At 40.0% G+C, this 20,787-nt stretch overlaps 1 protein-coding gene across 2 annotated transcripts in view; it reads left to right on the forward strand.

The window, feature by feature from the left end:
* The window catches only part of KCTD16 (potassium channel tetramerization domain containing 16), a 335,835-nt gene extending 319,931 nt beyond the window's left edge, over positions 1-15,904 (forward strand). Inside the window, exon 5 of one of the 2 annotated variants that reach the window (XM_023550283.2) lies at positions 15,490-15,904. In XM_023550283.2, coding sequence (XP_023406051.1) covers positions 15,490-15,888 — 399 coding nt within the window. In that variant the 3' untranslated portion in view covers positions 15,889-15,904. Of the gene's footprint in view, positions 1-15,433 lie in introns of both variants that reach the window. The other variant, XM_003404578.4, reaches the window with a different exon arrangement.
* The last annotated feature ends 4,883 nt before the right edge of the window (positions 15,905-20,787 follow it).

Here is a 20,787-nt window from a genome sequence, read left to right on the forward strand (position 1 = left end):
CTCAAACAACTCCAGGGGAAGCTACTGTTATTGCCCCCATTTTACGGGTATGTAAACTGAGGTTTGGTAACTTGCTCAGATGACACAAGTGATAAGTAGTAAAAGTGTGATTCTTACTGATGTTTGCCTGACATTAGAGCCCATGCTCTTCACCACCAGGTGAAACCGCCCATCTCCTATAGTGCAGCTTGATTTAGAAACACCTGTACTGTACCATGTGAGAATCGTTGGTATTTAATAAACCGTATGGAGACTTCTTTCTTTGTTCCAAGGGTTCTGATGCAAAGACTGCTGCTCTGTAGGTAGAGAACCATATGCTAGAATGTTTCCAACTACGCCTTGGTCCTGCTGTTTAAAAAATAACAATAAAAGCCAAATGTCTTAGACCCTAATGGAACTTACTTTCTGTTTCTTTATTAATTCATGTTCGGAGCTGAACTTGGGCTGTAATAGAAATGTATTGGAAACTCTGCCCCTTGAATACAAACCTAACGTACAAACACAAAGCAATAATATAAAGCTGAACATACCGAAAACTTGTTAGTTTTCAATAGCATTTGAACTTCAGGTTTGGCTCCTGTTTCTACGAATCCATCAGGGTACAGGGCTGTCTTCTTGCATTTTAATGTGTTTGCAGCTATTTTTCTCTCTCCCTCTTGCAGGGAACACACAGTCAGGTATTAAGATGTGACAGGATGATGGAAATGAGGCAGTGAAGACTGCACATGGGAAGGCAGTAATTAACTGGAATGCATATTTAACATGGTCTGTCATTGTTTACAAACAATATAATGATTCCTGATTGTAGAATAAAACTCCAGGCTCCTAGTTGGTGAAGTCAATCAAACAACCCTAGCAGGTGTGGATCAGCAGAAGGACTAACAGAATAAGTTCTCTAATACACAGGATAGAGCCAGAGGCAGCCGGAGCATCTGATGTCAAAAATTGGTCTTTGTTGAGGATTTGAATAATGAATGGATTGGGATGCCTAGACACTGACACACTGTGGGGTAACTGGAATTATATATATTATTATACATACCTTGGAAAAACTGGAATTATGAACAAACAAAAAATTCCACTCTTATAGCCAACTTAAATCCTTTGCTTTCCTAAGCCTCCCTTTTCTCATCTGTAAAATGAGAATAAGGAAATTTATCTCATCATCCCTATTTGCACATCCACATTGTCTCTTGGCTGGATGTCTGTAATAGCCTACTCTTTGGTCTGCCTGCCTCTGTTCTTGCTCACCTATAACCCATTCTTTGGAGAGCAGCTAGAGTAAGCTTTTAATAAAGATATATTAAATTATAATCTCTTAGATAAAACCATCCTTCCTATTGTCTGACATAAAATCCTAACTCCTTGCTGTATCTTTTAAGATCCTATGTGACTTGGCCTTGTCACCCTCTCCAACCTCATCTCCTATCATTCCTCCTGTCTCACTACATCCTAGCTGTCTTAGTCATCTAGTGCTACTATAACAGAAATACCACAAGTGAATGGCTTTAACAAAGAGAAATTTATTTCTTCACACTAAAGTAGGCTAAAAGTCCAAATTCAGGGTGTCAGCTTCAGGGGAAGGCTTTCTCTTTCTATAGGCCCTCATCAATCTTTCCCTGGACTAGGAGCTTCTCTGCACAGGGACCTCAGGTCCAAAGGACGCGCTCTGCTCCTGGCACTGCTTTCTTGGTGGTGTGAGGTCCCCCTATCTCTCTGCTTGCTTCTCTCTTTTATATCTCAAGAGGTTGCCTTAAAACACAATCCAATCTTATAGACTGAGTCCTGCCTCACTAACACAACTGCTGCCCAACCTTCCTCATTAACATCATAGAGGCAGGATTTATAACATACAGGAAAATCATACAATACTGGGAGTCGTGGTCCAGCCAAATTGATACATACATTTTTGGGTGGACCTAATTCAATCCATGACACTAGCTATGTAATTGTTCTTTCTATTTCTTGCTCAAGGCATCTTATTCTACCTCTAGATCTTTGCATTTGGTCTTCATTTTTGCCTATAATGACTTTAATTTCATGATTTTTTACAGGCTGACTTCCTTTGGATATTCAGATCCCAGTTGAAAAGTCAACTTCCTGGAGATGTGGCCCTCAGACCACTCTATCTACTATTTGCTACCCTCTCACCCCAGTGTACTCCACCATACTATCCTGTTTTATTTTCTTCACAGATCTTATCGCTGTCTGAAATTTTATTGTCTTTTATTTGTTTACAGGCTATCTTTCTTATCAAAATGTAAGCTCCCTATGGCCACCTGTGTACCCATTGCCTAAAGGGTGTCTAGCAGAGACCAATCAAATATTTGTTGAACATTACATGAATTGCAAGGATCAAATGAGATACAATGATTGAAAATGGCTCGAAAATCTATTAAGTATTTTACAAATATTAGGTGTTATAATGTCTCATAGTTTGCTAAATCGTGGTTCTTCTGAAATCTTAGTCATTGTGGAATGAGTAGAATTTTCAGCCACAAACTCTCTTTCAAGTAGGAACTTACCTTCAGGGAACTTATAGTCTAATGAAAGATAAAATTAACACAGAGTAAAATTAAAATTTCCTATAAAAACCACATTCCTTTGGCTGAGGCTAGCTTTCTGTCTCACACCACACTGTTCAATATGACTATATGGATATGTGCATGTCACACAAGATTGTTGAAACAAAGGGATCTTTATGTAATTAGAGAAGCATGGAAAAGAGAAATTTTAAATGGGGTTTACTAAGAGAGAGACCAGGATGTAGCCACGTGGGTGTTCTACAGGTCCACAACAATCCCCAGATTGAACTCATTATCTTCACTCCATCCCCGCTCCAACCTCTTGCTCTTGCTGGGTTACCTACCTCAGAGAATGAAAGCACCATGCACCAGCTGCCTAAGCCAGAAACTTGTGGGAACATTCTTTACAACTCTTTCTTCTCCTCTCACCCAGATCTGCCCCCTCTTCCTCCTGGATAGCTCTGGAATCTGGCTGCTTCTTTCTGTTCTCCGTACCAATACCCTAGGCTACCTTTTCCTCTGATCTTGCTTTTTCTAACAACTTCCTAACTGGTCTCCACATGCAATTTGCAATCTTTCCTGACCACTCTGGCCTTTCTCAGAGCTGTGCATCCTCCACCCATCAAACCGAGTGATCTTTTTAAACACAGTAACAGTCTGGTCACTCTCCTGTGTATGTCCCTCCAGTGATTCCCCATTCTTCCTTAACGTGAGTGCAAGGCCCCTTGTGATCTGGCTCCATTTCTTTCTCCCCTTTACCACCTGAGCCCCATTCCTCCACCACCCTGAACTGCTCTGGCCTCCTCTAATGTGCCTGTTTGCCCTCACTTCTAGCCATCGCACACACTATCTTCTCTGTCTCATATAATGTTGATGGGCCTGTTCCCCTTAGCTAATTTCTATTTATCTTCAGGTGTGTCTTAGACTAGATCCACTTTCTCCAGGAAGTCAGCAAGAAATTCCACACTCTCCAAAGTCATGTTGCATGTGCCAGTAGCATAATCTTGAAAAACATATTCCATTTTCCTAGACTTGTCCTGTATCTGTTTTCCAAATTCTGCTTGAGAATGCATTCTGTTGCCATGGCCAGCCCTGGCATTTCTTCTTTTACCTCTGTTTCCCCTTCTGTCTTTTTTCTTTCCTTTCTGCCTCCTTCTCTTCTCCGCTTGCTGTCTCATAATTGCTCTCTTAAACTTTGTCTGGTGCTAATAATTGTATTTGTGTTTCTTTGTCCTCAGTTTTTCACTTTTTCCTACCTTACTCTACTTACATTCTTACTCTACTGATCTTCTTTTCTTCCTTCAAGTATGGTTCCTCTCATTTCGTCCTTGGAAACCCTATGGGGCAGTTCTACTCTGTCCTATAGAGTCAGTATGACTCAGAATTAACTCGACAGCACCCAACAACAACAACAAATATTCACAAACCTATCAATCTGAAGGAAACCTTGTGTAACTTTGGAGTTTTGAGATAAAACTGAGCTTGATGTGATGAGAAAAAGAAAATTCTCTTTCTGATCAAGATGGGAGAGAAGAGAAAAGCCCTGCTGTAGAAATCATTTTTTTTTAGAATTCTTTTTTGTTTTTTCTTCAAAAAACAGTTATTTCCATCTATATTCCAAATGTTAACAATTAAAAATGTGTTACAAAGGGTCTCAATCAGCAATGCAGAGAGAAGAATATATTTAGTAACCAAAGACGTGCAATGTAGAACTCAAATATCTCCCAATATATTCTTTCCTTTCTAACTTTCCCACGGTTATCACAGAGACCATGCAATTTATTTTCCACCCCCTCCAATCTGTGAATTTTTAGTGCTAAGTTATGTTGGTGGCACTCCTTTGCTTTCATTGCTGTAAAATCATTTGAAAGACTGTTTTAAGTAAACTAAGCATGAGGCAATGGTGAGCTGCATGCTTGAAGAATATTTCTGTGTGTCAGAGGGCTGAATCAGTCAATATGCCGAGGTTGCACATACGTATGTAATTAGCGTGAATTAGTGATAGCCAGTAAATCATATATAAAGAAGTACCAATGGACTGTCACCACAATGCACAATGTACCCCCTTTTGAGGAATTCCTGTTGCCCTCAGAATCACTGCAGGTGAAATATGGCAATTCTTGCCCCACAGCCAAGGGAAGGAAGACTTCTAACTGTTGGTGGTGCTTCTGGCATCTCTTGGGTAAAGGCCGAGGATGTTGCTAAACATCATGTGATGCGCAGGATAAGCCCCTCCAAGAAAGAATTGTGTGGCCAGAAATGTCAGTAGTGCTCAGGGTGAGAAACCCTGCCTGGTTGTTGTTATATTAAAGTGTTTGTAAAGCACTTAGTAGCATGCATGTCACATGGTTAGGTGCTCATATTTTATTAATTCATCAAATACTTGTTGAATAACTACCATTTGCCAGCATTGCTCCCTCAGTTGGGTTCTTAGGTTTCCTCTGTCAGGAGAAGCACTGTGAAAAACTAATTCACACTGAGGTGTTCGAGATTTGTTCTTCTGCCAAGGCTATATATTTTGAAAGAAGGCCTTTTAGATGTTGATATAACCTCTATGATAGCACTGCAGCCTCCCTGGCATCCGGGGAAACTTTATCCCAGTTAAATGCTGGACTATCAGCTGAAAGGTTGGTGGTTCGAACCCATCCAGAGGCATTTCAGAAGAAAGGCCTGAAAATCTGCTTTTGAGAGGTCACAGGCTTGAAAACCCTCTACTCTGCAACACATGGGGTTACGACGACTCGGAATGAACTCGATGGCTACTGGTAAGCCCCCTGGAAGGTAGGAATTAGGCATTGTAATTTTTACATCCCTTCCATGATTATGAAGATTCAATGAGATGTTGCAGGTAAAGTGCCCGGCCCTGTGTCTGGCATAGTGTCGGCACTCAATAAATGTATGGCACCGTTATCATCATGTATTTTTTATTTTTTTCAGATAATGGACTGTTCAGATGTGAAATCCTCTGGTTTGGGTTTGATTTATCAACCTTTTGGTCACATGGTTCTGCCTTCCCGGCTGTGTCCTTGACATGATCCCAGACGGTGCTCCAAACCAAGAGTTGGGCTCTGACAGTTACTAAGAGTCTATCCCTGTTAGACCCTTCCCATCTCTAGACTGTGGGTTCCTCATTGTAAAATGAAGCCATTCAGTGACTCTTACATTGCCTTCCACTCTGTGACTTTCAGACCCACTTCTAAGGTGGCCCTGGCCTGCTGACAGCGAGGTGCTGCACTATCATCTGCTGTCTTCTCTCCTGGCTGTGCTTCCCATACTTTGGAGGTTGTCTACGCAACCTCAAACCCCTTAAAAATGGTTTATGATGTATAGATGTTTTAAGACAATTATTTTATTTCATCTGTGATTCTCATAAAATTCACAGGATTCTCTAGCTCTCGAACAATTGCTCCTGGCTGGTTTGGTTATTTATTTATTTATCTATTTATTTATTTTGCCAGGAATATTGGCAGAGTTTAAATTTGTGTTTGCCAGTAAAGCATAGATTGTTGTGTTCTGATCTTTTCCCATTTTGATAGGGTATCACACACTGGTTAGTTGTTGAATATTCATTAAGCAATATTAGCAAATATTATATCTTAATTAACTGGCAAGGGGCTTTTATCCTCGCTAATTAAGTGCACACTTCAAACACTGCTGATAGCTGCTATGGCAGTCCTGGTAGAACTGAAGAATGGTGGAGGGATGCAAAGTACCCCAAACATCAGAAAGAGCACCAGCACCACTTAGCATCCTTCATTTAGTCATTTTCAATTATTTTGAAATAATTATTTCCAATGGGAAGGGAACTGAATTTCCTCATATAAATATAATGATAAAAGACCTAAGAAAGTCTAGATTTTCAATTTGTTCAGTTAATGGATTACTTCAAGAAGTTATTGAAAGGCTGAAATCACTGGGATTGTCATGTCTTAAAGTCTACTCTTTAACGCTTTGGGTCTGTTGATACTTTAAATATTTCTAATAGAAAATTCTCATGATATTGGATAATGTGTTCAGCAAAAAGAGCAAAGGCTCTAGATTTAAAAAGATCTGTGTTTGAATCCTTGCTTTTCCATTTGCCACATACGTAACTTTGGGTCAGGTAATAAACTTGGAGCTACAAAATCCTATTCCATAAAAAATGAAGGAAGAATAACATCCACCTAACAGGATTATTATAAAGTTTAAATTAAGTACGTAAAGTGCTAAGCAAAATAACAGACACATAGAGGGTCCTCAATAAATGATATTTACTACTATGGTGCAAAGTTTCTAGCTTTGGAGGTACAGCTATTACCTTACTCACTTTTGGAATCACTATGTAGACCAAGTGGCAGGGGAGCCTTAGTAAGTCTCTTGAGAGTGTTAGTCAAACTTGTTAGGACTAGTGTAGCAAAAAGGCTATCATTTCAGAGAAGAAACAAGTCATCTACAAAGTAGCTTATCTAAGTAATAGCACCTATCCCCTAAAGCACTGACCAACATTAGTGCTAGAATCTCACAAGCATTCAGAGAATGGCAGAAGGTAAATTAAATAGATATTAAGAGTGTGTATATGATTTTGATGTAGTGTTCAAAACTCTTGTAAGGAACACAAAATTAACTCTCACTAGATTAAGCAGAAAGGGAATTTCCTGGCTTATGTAATTATAAGCCTAGGGATGTGCTTGACTTCAGACTCAGCCAGATCTAGGCACTGTCTCTTCACTGTATCTGAACTCTGTCTGTTTTGCTTGGCTTCCTTCTGCAAGAATGACCTCTCCAACTGGTAGAAAATATGGTCACTAGATTCACATCCTCCTGGCTTAGCAGCCTCCCACGTCAAAGAACACATATTACCCATAAGGTCCAGAAGAACATTCCCAGTGAGGACTCTGATTCACCTAGCTAGAGTTGATGCCCATGCCTGAGTCACCCACTCTGGCTGGAGGTGGGGGGTGAGAATTACCCATAAAATTTGGATCACATGCCCTCCCACGTGGCTGAGGAATAGGACAGCCTTTTCAGGAGCCTCTAAAGGAAAAGAAGGGAGATTTTGCTGGAAGAAGGAAGGTCAAAAAACCCTATAGTTCTAACACATACATCTCATTCTGGGAGACAAAAAAGACTCTTCAATATTGCTTGAGAGAAGTTGTAGGCTTTGAGGGATTTGTCCTGGTTTATAAAAAAAAAAAAAAAAAGTAACATGGCCAGGATGGAACCAGGTAGGGAAAGGGATGAGGATGGGCTACATAATTTCCCTATGAAATAAACAAATGAAGGCTCTTTGGTCAGGGGTGATCAAATATGAGCATAGCTGAAAAACGCTGAGTTTAAGATGAGAAAATGAAGAGAAAGAAAGCAAGAAACGAGAGAAATAGACCTGGAAAATGGAATAAATGTGTCTTCAAGAAATACCTGAAAGAACAAGCCAGTAAGGCAGAGAGTTAAAATTCAGGATTTATTGCCTTACACGTTGCATTGTTTTTATGCGTTTTGCTTTTTTTAGAGAGAAACCTGAACAGATGAAAAACCCAAGCTGGGAGTGTATGTCTGAACATCACAAAATTGACAGATTATATAAATAGAGGCTATGAATTGAATGATGAGCAAAGTTAATTATTATCTAAGTTGGCTAATGCCTTTAGGGATTTCTTGATAGTAATAAATCATTATGAGTGAAGATCAATTGTTTATATATATATATATATATATATATATATATATATATATATATATATATATATATATTCCACCCCCCCTCCAATTCTTGGCAGGCCTTGTCTTGCCTCATGGATTTTGCCTATCTCTCTGTGGTCAGCACGTTTTTACCACATGCATATTAGTAGTCTGGTGATGACCTATATTAAATGTCTAGTGATATGTCTATATATTTTCCTTTCCAATGACCTTTACATGTCAGATTTTTCTTTTTCTTTTTCTGGAAGGTTTACTCTTTCCCACATTCTAAACCGAGAATTATTCTTTATGCTCATCATCCATTTACTCTCTCATTCATGTATTATGTAGATATTTACTGAGCGTCTACTATGTGTCCTGACATCTGGCCTGTATGTGCCTTGGTAGGCACTAGAATGCAGAAGAGAACAAGTACAGCCCTTAAAGTTGAGTGGGGAAGACAAATGTTAAACAAATAAACATGTCTCTAATTACACTGTGGTGTCATGATAGCAAAGGGCAGGAGACAGGGACTGGTTTAGATTGGGGTGGGGGGGTCAACAGGTAAGGCCTTTCTGAGAAAGTATTATTGAAGCCAAGCTCTTGAGGATAAGAAAGATTTAAACATGTGAAGAAAGGCAGGATAAGTATTGCTGGCAGAGAGAAGAGCAAATACAAAACTCCAGGGTATAAAAAAGGTCAGCATGTCAGGAACTGAACTGAGGTAATAGCCTTTCTCTTTTATTTCTACTTCCTAACTCCTCCGTTAGAGTACACATTCCAGTAGATCAAGAGCTGTGTCCTTTGTTTCTTTGGCATCCTTCTCAGGGTTAGTGTAGTGTGCTGGTAGGTAATAGTGGTTCTCTTTTATTTCTTTCTAACTCCTCCATTAGAGTTCACATTCCAGTAGGTTAAGAGCCAAGTTCTTTGTTTTGATTCCCTGTAGTGTTAGTTCAGTGTGCTGGCTGTTAAGCTGTTGTCTCATCTCCAAACCTGCCCCTGTATGCTGTGCTCTGTGATGCTGGGGCTGGGCTACCACTAACCACATTTTTCCTTTGCCTAACTGGTTTTCTGATAGGTTCTGTCAGTGGGGATGAGCTAGAAGAAGACTATAAGATATGAGGAGAGAAAGGACTTAACTCCTTGTTTGTGTCGGTTCATATCAGCATCAACCCAGCTTTTATTTATCCCAGAGGCAGTTGGTCCCTGTTTCCTTTTTATTTTTTCTGTAAACCCCAGAGCCAAGCCCCTTAAGAGATACCAGTACCAGTGGGGCAGCACGCCCTCCTCAGACAGAGCGGTCCCAGCTCCACAGCATGTCCACTCAAATTTCTAGATTCTAATAACCTCATCTTCCTTCTATGTCTCCCATGCTGCAAGGGTGGTAGCTGCCTCCTGAAGTTACTATCTTTGTCTCTTCAGTGCCACCTTTTTTCATTTTCAGTCTTCCAATATATATTGAATCAATTCTTTCTATCAAATGCCCTTTGTTAAGATAACCAATATGGTGGTTGTTTTCCTGACTGGCCCTGACTGATGAATAGATAGTTGAACTTTTTGCCCGTCCCCATTCTTGCCACCTTCTTAACAAGGAGCCCCAGTGGGGCCCAGCCAAGACCAAATGTCATTGAGTGGAAAAGGTTAACAACAAGCAAGAAATGATGATTGTCAAGCCTGAAGATGCATTTTTCTTAGATGCTTACACAGCCAGCCTATTCCCAATCTCCACTATGCAATATCTTTTCCAAGGTTAGCAGAATTATAAAAAACATCAATTTGGCCATTATTGACTTTTCAACCAGGCTACCGAGAAAGTCTTTCAGCAGTCTCAATAAATTAAATCTGGCCACCTAGCTCCCAGACTAGCAGGCTCCTACATCATTGACAAGAGGACAGGGGAAGCAGTTTTCCCAGCTGCTGCTGTAAATGATGTGCGTTGTGTTCACAGCCATTAGCAGGTGGAGGATTTGAAGTGTGGGTAGATTGCCGAGTGGCCTCTTTTAAAAATGCATAAGTACTTTGTGAGTTTGCTAAGTCATGTTTCACTCAGCTCGATTTGAATTTTTCATAGGGAAGACATATTCTGTAGTCTTTCCTCTGTTATTTCTTCCTTACCAGTTAGGACTTCTACAGTTAGGGTTGCAGTGGGAGAGGGCTAAGACCAATCATACAGTTCACTTGATTGCTCCACAATTGTTCCAAGGTGTAAAATGCTCAAAGATTTGGGGCTTTAAGGATTTAGGGGACAGCTGAGTTTCTCGGCCTCTCCCCATATAATCCAAAATACAAATCCCTTCCTGGTCTGGAATTAAATGTCTGTGATGTGTCTACAAGTACATTTTTAATCTTGATAGACTTACCCATTTTTTAATTTCTAAGCACTGCCTTAGAAATTAAAGGCCCGTTCCTTTTCCTCCCTGCCTTTCACACACTATGTCCCAGACACTGTACATGCTTGTGGTTACTCTCCAAGTTCTCCAGGCAGATGTCGCTAAAGGCTGGTTATGCGTTTTCCCGATGAGTCCCTTTGAAACAGCAGTGTCCTTCTTAACATGATGTTCCAGCCAGATCTGAGAATTGGCTGTATAGTATAGCAGTAGAAATATAATAATTGTGTCTAATAAGTTCCTGATTTGTTTTGTTTATGTAGAATAGTGTCTGGCTTATATTAGCTTCATGCAACAAATACGAATGAGTGAATGGAATGCTAATTGTGCACCACAAACCACTAAACATGCTTTATATGAACTATCTCATTTAACCTTCCTAAAACTCCTGTAAGGAAGATACTATTCTTATCCTTATTTTATAAATGTGGAAACCAACAACACTCAGTGAGGTCAGAAAGTTATTTAAGATCTCACAACTGACAAATTGTGGGGCCTGATTCTGGAGCCTGGGACCTTCTCTGCTATGTTATCTATCAACTTGATACAATTCACATATGTGTTTGGGACATTCATTCATTCATTCATCAGTCATTGATTAAATCTCTACTGTGTACTAGGCAGACAGAAGCCCTGGTGGTGCAGTGGTTAAGCACTCAGCTGCTAACCAATATGTCAGTGGTTTGAACCCACCAGCTGCTCCATGGGAGGAAGACATGGCAGTCTGCTTCCATAAAGATTATAGTCTTGGAAACCTTAGAGGGCAGTTCTACACTGTCCTATAGGGCCATGATGAGTCGGAATCGACTGGACAGCAATGGGTTTAGTTTTGGGGTTCATGTGCTAGGCACCAAAAATGATATAATATCCAGCAAATTCGGCAATGGCTTATTAAAAAATAAGGTAGAGCTTTTAGGCTCTATGATAAGTGACTAGGCAATAAACTCTCAAAAGGCAGTAGTTTTTTTTGTTTTGTTTTGTTTTTGTTTTATATCAATAGATCAGACTTTTCTTGGAATGAAATAGTTTTCTCCCCACATCAAATTGTGGATAATCAATTGTTACTCATTTTCTCCCTAAATGGAGAGAATTATTCCAGTCAATAAAGTGATTTTTGAAATCATAGCAAATTGGTAGCAAAAGGATGCTGCAATTTGAAGTACCAAGGTATTTATGAAATCGTTATTTGCTATATTGTGGGGATTCTAGAATACCTTGAGTTACAGATTTGACCTTTCAGATCCTTCCATACTTTCAGACTTGTGAGCACACCTCAATGGCACCTACATACATCACTTCTGTATTCTGGTTTAAAACCTCTATGCTGTCGTTTTACATTCCCTCGCCACGTAGATAAGTTCTTGGGAAGAGAATGGTCAGGCAGGCAATGGTTCAGAAAAAGGGGGGAAAAAAAAAGACAACAACAGGGTAGTTTATTTTTCACACGTTTGATTACTTTTTAAATTTCGAAATGATTCACCACATAATTCCTCCAGCTGGTCTGTATTAATCCCATCTTCTTTCTAGATTTCAATAAAATATATACACTTCAGGAGCCATCTTATGACTTATCTTGCCAAAATGGTAAAACATTTGAATATTCTCAGAAAACATTGAAGCACGTGGTAGTATAATAGGCTACACTAAAATTAAGTTCCTCAATTTCCCTTTAATAGAGCTATCACCTAGAATAAGTGGAAAGTAATACTTCCATCTGCCTGGAAGGTGGAGGATCCCAGCTGACGTTTCAATCCGTGATCATCCCTGTGGTTCAGGAAAGAAATAGCTGCCTCGGTGCCAGGTTCCTGGCTTGGCCATGCGGTGGAGGACTGCACGCAGTTTTCCAGATGAATACACATGGATCCCTCACATGGTGATGTTTGTGTTGTTAAAATAGCTTTTAAAGCAGAGCTAGGCTTCCCTCTGAGGCCTCTGAATGGAATGGCTTTACCATGGGGAAAGTAACTCTTGGGTAAGAAAACTCAAGGCTTGCATTTCTACAGTTTAGCAGGGCTTATGGCCAAAATAATTTGTTATCTTGTTTTCAGGTAATAGGCAGGCATATTCTGGCATATTTTTCTTTAACTTTCCACCTCCTCCTCCTTTTCCTTATTTTTTAAAAGCTAAGTTCAATTTCTGAACTTTTCTCAATAAAGAATCAAACTAGATCAGCTCTAAGTCAATGTGGTTAGTTTTCTTTAACCCAGTTCATTGATTGGGACTATTTCTCAATCGAGTCTTGTTAATACAAGGATTGAAGGGTTTTCAGAAGCAGAGGCAGAATCTGCCCTCTGAAGGTAGACAGAAGCCATTTTCTATTGCTGGTATTTTCAGTTACCAGCTGGTACACATTGAACAATCTCTGTTGCATGGAAGATACTTATTTTGTAATAGCCTGAAATAACTAGGGCCTCACCGCTGTTGTGATTCCTTTTGGCTAATCGCATTGTTGTGTTTAGTTTGATGGGTATATAAATACAATAATTACCTGGTCACACTTTAAAAAGTGATTTGAGTTACTTTTGGAGTCGTGATTTACGGGAACTTTTTTTTTTTAACCCCCTCTGGGGAACTGTGGAAACCCTGGTGGCATAGTGGTTAAGAGTTCAGCTGCTAACCAAAAGGTCGGCAGTTTGAATCCACCAGGTGCTCCTTGGAAACTCTATGGGCAGCTCTGCTCTGTCCTGTAGGGTTGCTCTGAGTCGGAATCGACTCGATGGCAACGGGTTTGGTTTGATTTGGTTGGGGAATTGTATCAAGATAAATTATTGTCAATGTTTAAATCATTTTGGTATGTAAAATAACAGGTATTATACAAGAAGCTATGAGATAGCTTTCCTAGTGGCTTCTAGTGTGGGTTTTCCCTCTGTTGACTATATTAGAAATAGCAATAATATAAGATCCTATTGTATAATATGACCTATCATTTGTGCAAATTATGTAAGTGCAAATCAAAACTGGGTGCTCTTTAAAGCATATAAAGCACTAAATTATTCTTGTTCCTCAATATCAGTATCTTTTTTGTACTTAAACCATATTTTTTATAGTTTGAGTGCAATGAACTTTACGAAACCTTGAGCACATAAATATGTCATTAAAGAGAGTAAGCCCATTACTTTAGGAAGATGGTAGCTTTTCAGAAGGTGGAAGCCTAGAAGCAGTGACTTATGTCTAGGAAGTTGCTTTGTACCATGATTGTGGATTTTCTAGTTCATGGAGTCTCCAGTTACGTATCTGTAAAATGGCTCTAACGGCAGTATTGGTAGTTCGGTGGTAGAATTCTCACTTTCCATGGGGGAGATCTGGGTTAGCTAATTAGCCAGTGCACCTCATGCATGTTCATCACCCATCTGTCACTGGAGGCTTGCACGTTGCCATGGTAATGAACAGGTTTCAGTAGAGCTCCCAGACTAAGATGAGCTGGGAAGGAAGGCCTGGCAATCTACTTCCAAAAATCAGCCAGTGAAAATCCTATGGATCCACAACTGATCGTGGGGATGGTATGGGGCCAGACAGCATTTCTCCCCTTTGTGCCTGGGGTCACCATGAGTGGAGGGCTGACCCAGTGTGATGGCAGCTAACAACAATAATATGGCCCTGCTTCCAAATAGCTGAGTGCAGTGTTACAAGAGTCAAGATTCTTTGGTAGGCAGGGGGATGGGGAGAGGGAGACTCAACACTGGCTTAAAAATAATAGGGAATTTAGTGTATCAGGTAATTGAAAAGCCTACTGGAAGTACTAACTTCAGGTGTGACTGAATCCAGGTAATTAAAAGTTATAACCAGAATGCAGCCTTTTATTGAACATCGACACTGTGCCCTGGGCTATTTTCTTGGATCACAACAACGGATACTTCACTGTGTCCACTTTAGGGAATTCATAAGGTGAATCATAAGGTAATAAAGAATTATAACAGAATGTGATATATGCAATGATAGAGGCATTTACAAAAGATAACCGTAACTCAGAAAAAAAGAATGGTAAGCATTTCTGAGGAGAGGTGAACAAAGACTTCAGAGAGATGTTAAAGCTTAAACATTGTTTTGAAGGCTAAGAAAGAATTTTACAGGCAGGAAAAAATGAAGAAAAATGGTTAATTACCTTTATTATGCATTGGGAAGATCTGTGTTAAAATCCCAGCTCTGACACTTCCAAATGGTGAAAACCATGGCAAGTGTTTTCATCTCCTGAGGTCCCAGCTTCCTTGAATGGAACCTGGAAGTAGAACTACTGAGTTCATGGCATTCTTGTGAGGATCCAACGCATGCACAGAGCTTAGATGGGGCCTGGTGCAAAGTTAGCCCTGCAGGACTAAGAGCTGCCATGCCACTGTCATAGGCTCCCCGTATTGCATCTATCTGACCGTGGTCACATGGAGCTTTGGATTAGGATTTAACATCAGCCACAGTAAAACTAAGCTAGCATTTATTTATTGCTTACTGTGTGCTGCATACTGCATTACAAATTTTAGTTGACATCTCAATCCTTCCCAGAATTCTAGATTTTAGAAAAATTATTATCCTCATCTTACAGATAAGGAATCTGAAGTTTTGTAGGAGTTTGCCAAGAAGACAAGGTTAGTAAATGGTATAGTTGAATATTCCTACCCAGGGCTGTCTGACTCCAATGCCCAAGAGCTTAAGCAGAATACTGTATTTCCTTCTAGACAGTATGCCAGGGTTATCTGCCTCCTATCAGTGGCCTTGGCTCTGGCTGCTCCTGTTGCAGCCCACCATGAGCACCGCCCCACTTCTTGTAAAGACACAGTCGAGTGATGATCATACGTGTGGTGTTCAGTTAAGATGCTACTCCACGCTGAGCTGGCTGGCATTAATCCCTTGGGTTCTGTGCTTCCCTTGCAGGTGAGCCTTCCAGGTGGTCATCCTCCCATTGTGATTGCTGCTGCAAGAATGGCAAGGGTGACAAAGAAGGGGAGAGTGGCACGTCTTGCAACGATCTCTCCACCTCCAGCTGCGACAGCCAGTCTGAGGCCAGCTCTCCCCAGGAGACAGTCATCTGTGGGCCAGTGACACGCCAGACCAACATCCAGACTCTGGACCGTCCCATCAAGAAGGGCCCAGTCCAGCTGATCCAACAGTCAGAGATGCGGCGGAAAAGCGATCTGCTCCGGACTCTCACCTCGGGCTCCAGGGAGTCAAACATGAGCAGCAAAAAAAAAGCTGTTAAGGAAAAGCTCTCAATAGAGGAAGAGCTGGAGAGATGTATCCAGGATTTCCTAAAGATCAAAATTCCAGATCGATTCCCAGAGAGAAAACATCCTTGGCAATCTGAACTTTTACGAAAGTATCATCTATAGGGGAAGGCTTGGGGGGTGGGAGAAGAAACAAACCGTGTCACCATTTTGAAACAAACCTCCTAAAAAAAAATTCATATTTTAAAGGAAAAAAAAAAGCTACTAATAATACACTTTTGTTAGTACACAATGGCCCATCGATATTCTACTGCCTACTTTACCTAGTTCACCTTAACCTGTAAATCCACAGGGTAGATTTCTTTCCAGATGTGGAAGTATAAGAAAACCTTTTTTGTTGTTGTTGTTTCTTTGTTAACTTGATCCCATGTGCTCAGTACCTTATATATAATGGTACCTGGCTACTTAAGAGTAGCTGAGAGGCCATGGGAGTCATTTATCCCAAACTGGGTTTTTCTCTTACCTTCTACCTCCCTTCTCTGAATGGGGATATGGTAGAAAGGGGTCGGTCCCAAGGGCATCTGTTTGGATTTTTAATTTTGTTCTTTTATTTATTTAAGGGGTCGGGGGTAATGACAGATTTCTATGACTTTTCACTCAAATCTATGATGTGCCAGTTTATACTGACTCTGTATGCATGAGTATTTGTGTGACATGTGCACACCTAAATATGTATATACACAGTGCACACGACCCAGGAGTCTGGGCATCCTGAGGGGTATGCCCCTGCTGCCCGGCAGCCTGGCCCAGAGCACCTCAGACAGATGAGCCTCTGCTCAATCTTAAAACCCTTCTGGGAAGATTTCCCACCTTCTCGTGGCAACACTTTCCAACACTGAGTAACCCTCATTATCAGCAGATTGACTTCCTTATTTCAAAATTAACACCCTCAGGCTCCACAAGCTTTGCCCTTTTTCCACACCAGGTGCAGGTGAGAGGAGCTAGTTGAACATTCTTTATATTTAAAACAAAACAACATTCATATGCACAAAAATTACTACTAAACGATGCCATACTCAGCCCTCTCTACCCTGAGCTGAGTGATCTCATTTTTCTCAACGTTTTCAGAGTTCTTACTGCCTGCCTTTCCATGTAACCCACATGAAGTCTTCTGTATTCCTGTGCAGTTGTGGAGCTGAGAAAAACACACAGCACTTGAATTAGTGTCCAGCCCTGTGTGTGTTTGATTGTTTCAGGGGGGATTATATTCCACACACCTCCTAATAATTTCTTGTAATTTTTCAGAGCTACAGCCCTACATCGTTAGTTGCTTGTAGTCAGCTTGGAGTTTTGTTTGCTTCTGGAATTCTGGAATTCGGCTGTGTCTCTACTAGGATTTAGCTAGGTCATTTCGCTGGTGTCTGTTGACAACCCAACTGGGTAACTGTAGCTCCAAAGTTGAGGTTTTGTCTTTCTAAACTATCTTTCTTGATTATATCTTTGACTGGTATAGACACAGCCAAAAAGAAACTGTTAATAGCCATCCATTCTTGTGACTTTGTATTCTCTTGATGTACCAATAGCTCTTTCGTAGGATTGTGGTAAAAGAAGGTTAAAAGATCACTTTTTATTTTCAGCATTCCTCATGCGTTTCAGTGGGAACCGAACAAAGGAATTTATTTGTCAGTCATTAATTGTGTGCCAAGCACTCACTGTTTTTTGTTTGTTTTATTGTGTGTGTGTGAATGTGTGTATGTGAACCACAGGTAATAAAGACAACTGGATAATGTGTGTAGGAGGTAAAAATAATGACCAATTATTTCTTTTTGAAATCTTCCAGTGATGCACATTTATTATGTAAGAGGTTCTGTCTTCATTCCTGTTATTAATGCCCATTAGTATATAGGTATCTTTCTGAATTTTTGTAATTCTTGCCTTCATACCTAGGAGAGAGTCTCAGCCAATGTTTTCTTGTCCTGATGGTTCTAATGGAGTTTAAAGTTTTACTTAAGTATGAGGGGTGGGGGGAAGCTGAGTTTTGAAATTGAGGTGTTAAGAGAACTATAATATATGATTAAGTTGTGTTCTTTTATGTGTTATTAATATATTAGCAAGCATTTGATCTTAACTACAACATAGGTTTTTAAAGACTACCAATATTTCTTCATTCTTTCTAATATTTCTTGATACCACCTTAAAATACCATCATCCTAGTAACTGAAGATGCTGCAAAGAATCACGGCACTTAATGGGTCAAAAAAGAGTTGAATTTGGGGGAAATATTGCCAAACTCACTTGATTCTTGTGGTCCCACCAGAAATACGTTCAAATACTTTGCGATCTAAGTAAAATCGCCAAAGTTCCAACTCCTTTAAATTTCAGACCTGATTGTAATGGTATCAAGGTAGAGACACCATAGTAAGAAGTGGAGGGCTGAGATAGCAATCATACTTTACTACTTACTTTAAACAGGAAATGAAACACTGCAAAAAAAAAAAAAAAAAAAAAAAAAAAATTCCTGGCACCATTTTTCTGTTCCTTGGCCTATCATAAAAGCTTTCTGCTCAGGCATTCTTTATATCCTCAGTAAACCAAACCAGTGGTGGGAAATCTATTTTAAAAAGTTATTTATTTTTTTATTCTGGGCCAGCTCTAGATAGACACCAACCCCATGATGAAAAGTACAAGTAGCTAAGACAACAGTGTGGTGTTCATGTATGTGGGGGGTTGGCTTACAGATGAATAGAATATCACCTTGGTCAGTAAAAGGCTCTGAGGTGGTACCGAGTGAATGGAACTCTTCAGTCCTAGTTTGAATGGAGTTGCTCAACAAGGCCCATGTGGCCTGCAACAATGGAAATGAGTTCTGGGTAAGTGAGTTAGAGCTTAAAGGCTCTAGTGGCCTTGGTAGTCACTGTGAATCAGGTTTGTTTCCCTGAAGTTAAAAGTTTTTCAAACTTTTAGTTCAATTCTGGACAGAACAATATATGTGGTTGCCTTCTTGAACATTGGTTACGACAAGGACATAAACAGCTGATAAGAAGAAACTAATAGCATCAGTTGGGTCAAATGCATTGGAAATCATAAGAGTAGAGCCCCAGTTCAGGTTACCTCCTGGTTAATTCTGCAAAGTTAAAAATCCATTGAGCTTGGGGAGGGCATTCCCTAGAGGTAAAGATCAAAAGGGGAGTGGTCTGCAAGCAGCAGAAAAAAAGGAAGACAAGAAAATAAAACTGCTAGATCATTGTCAAGGTGATATGTTCTCCCTCCCCCTGCTAAGAAAAACAAAATTGCACTAAGATGTAGCCATAAAAGCAACCAAGTGGCTTCCAAAATGTTCAGAGATGTTATCCTTTGTAATCGTAGGCACAGTTACCTTACTGGAAATTCTTGCATGGTGAATTAAATAAAAAAGGGAACAATGCACAAATCGTAAGTGTTCCCTTTGCTTGTTATTTCTCTATAGCTATGTCTATCCCAACTGATTCGTTGGGGAAGGGCAAATATTTGCTAAACAGGAGCTAGCATGGAATTTTTTCCTTTTCATTTGGACTTATTTCATTCAGAGCTACCTTTATGCTTAGATCCAGGTATGAATCCTCTTAGTTTCCATTGCTTGTGCTTCTGAATAACTTTTGTTCACTTGCACTTTAGTTTCCTCTCTGAGTACCCTTTGTCTGTACAAGCAAAACATGCTCCAGTAAGAAAAAGAAACGGCATATATAGTGTTTTACAAAATTACTTCACATTAGCTTCCTTAGTGGGAGTCAAACTCCGATTCTCGTGTGTTGTCCTTTGCTACACTTCCAGCCTTCCAACATTGTACCTACCAGAGTGAATTAACTCAGAGTATTTGGGGGCTGCCACTTTATGCCACTGGAGATCATGCCATGGGATTTGACTAATCTTGGTCTTCTAGATGATCTTTACTAGAATTTCTAATATTTTTTTCTGTGAACTTATAGGAAGAATTTTTTGTCACCTCCACTTGACATAGCAATTTTCAAAGGAAAAATGAAGGGAGTTATTTTTTTTCCCCCTGGTGACTCTGTGGCAGATAAATGTTTTTGCCAATTTGCATGCTGGTTTATAGGTTTAGCACGGGCCATTTCTCTCTTTAATGTCTTGGTATTGTTGGCATCTTGCAATCTTGATGGCCTACTGTTCCAATTTATTTATTTTCTTTTATATTGTCAAAATAACACACTAGAGAAAGAATCAGAGTGAGCATTCTGTATTCTGAGTTAAAATGGAGTTTGATTCATTTGTACAGGACTGTACAATGATTAATATCTGTAGAGAAATTAGACCAAATGAAGCCTGCTGGTATGGGTTTGATTTATATTGCTTTCATCATTCTGGTTTTAGATGAAATGGTTATTGCTCTCCACCCCTGCCGAAAGAAAAGTCTTAAACCTTAATAATCACAGCCTTGTGATGCAACCACAGAGCTCATTTGTTTGAAGTGTCTGTTTTCTCATCTTGCCTTGTACATCAAAATAGAGCTTCTTTTCCCAGTGACCTCCACTGTAAACTCCTTAGCAGTGTTTACCAACACCCAATGTGTATAAAAATCATTTGTAGCACTTGTAAAAATGCAGATTCCCTCACCTTTACCCTAAGGAGTCTGAAGCAGAAGATTTGGAGTGAGGCCAAGGCATCTGCATTGTGATCCAGCAGCTTTAATGAGTTTGATGGGGATGGTTTGTAGATGCCACTTTGAGAAAATCTGCTGTTTAGGAACTCTGCCGAGCTTAACAGTTCCCTCTTTTCTTTGTGACTCTTCCTTACTCCCTTCTTTTTCCCTTGCTGAAAATAAGTCAATGCATGCATTATTCATTATTTTAAGAGAAAAGACCCAAAGAAGAACATCCAGGACTAAGGCAAAATACAGTGCCATGATTCCTTTGCCGTTTCATCAGCCTGTCAACCATAACATCATCCCCATTTTGTGTGTTTTTGTGCCTTTTTTGCCAAATTGAAGGCGTGTATCATTATAGCTTTAACCCTGGGTAAATGGGAACACATCTCTGAGTGAGACATATCCCAATGATATCCAGTGAG

The sequence above is a fragment of the Loxodonta africana genome, chromosome 2 (assembly GCF_030014295.1).
Source record: "Loxodonta africana isolate mLoxAfr1 chromosome 2, mLoxAfr1.hap2, whole genome shotgun sequence".
Classification (NCBI taxonomy): Eukaryota; Metazoa; Chordata; class Mammalia; order Proboscidea; family Elephantidae; genus Loxodonta; species Loxodonta africana.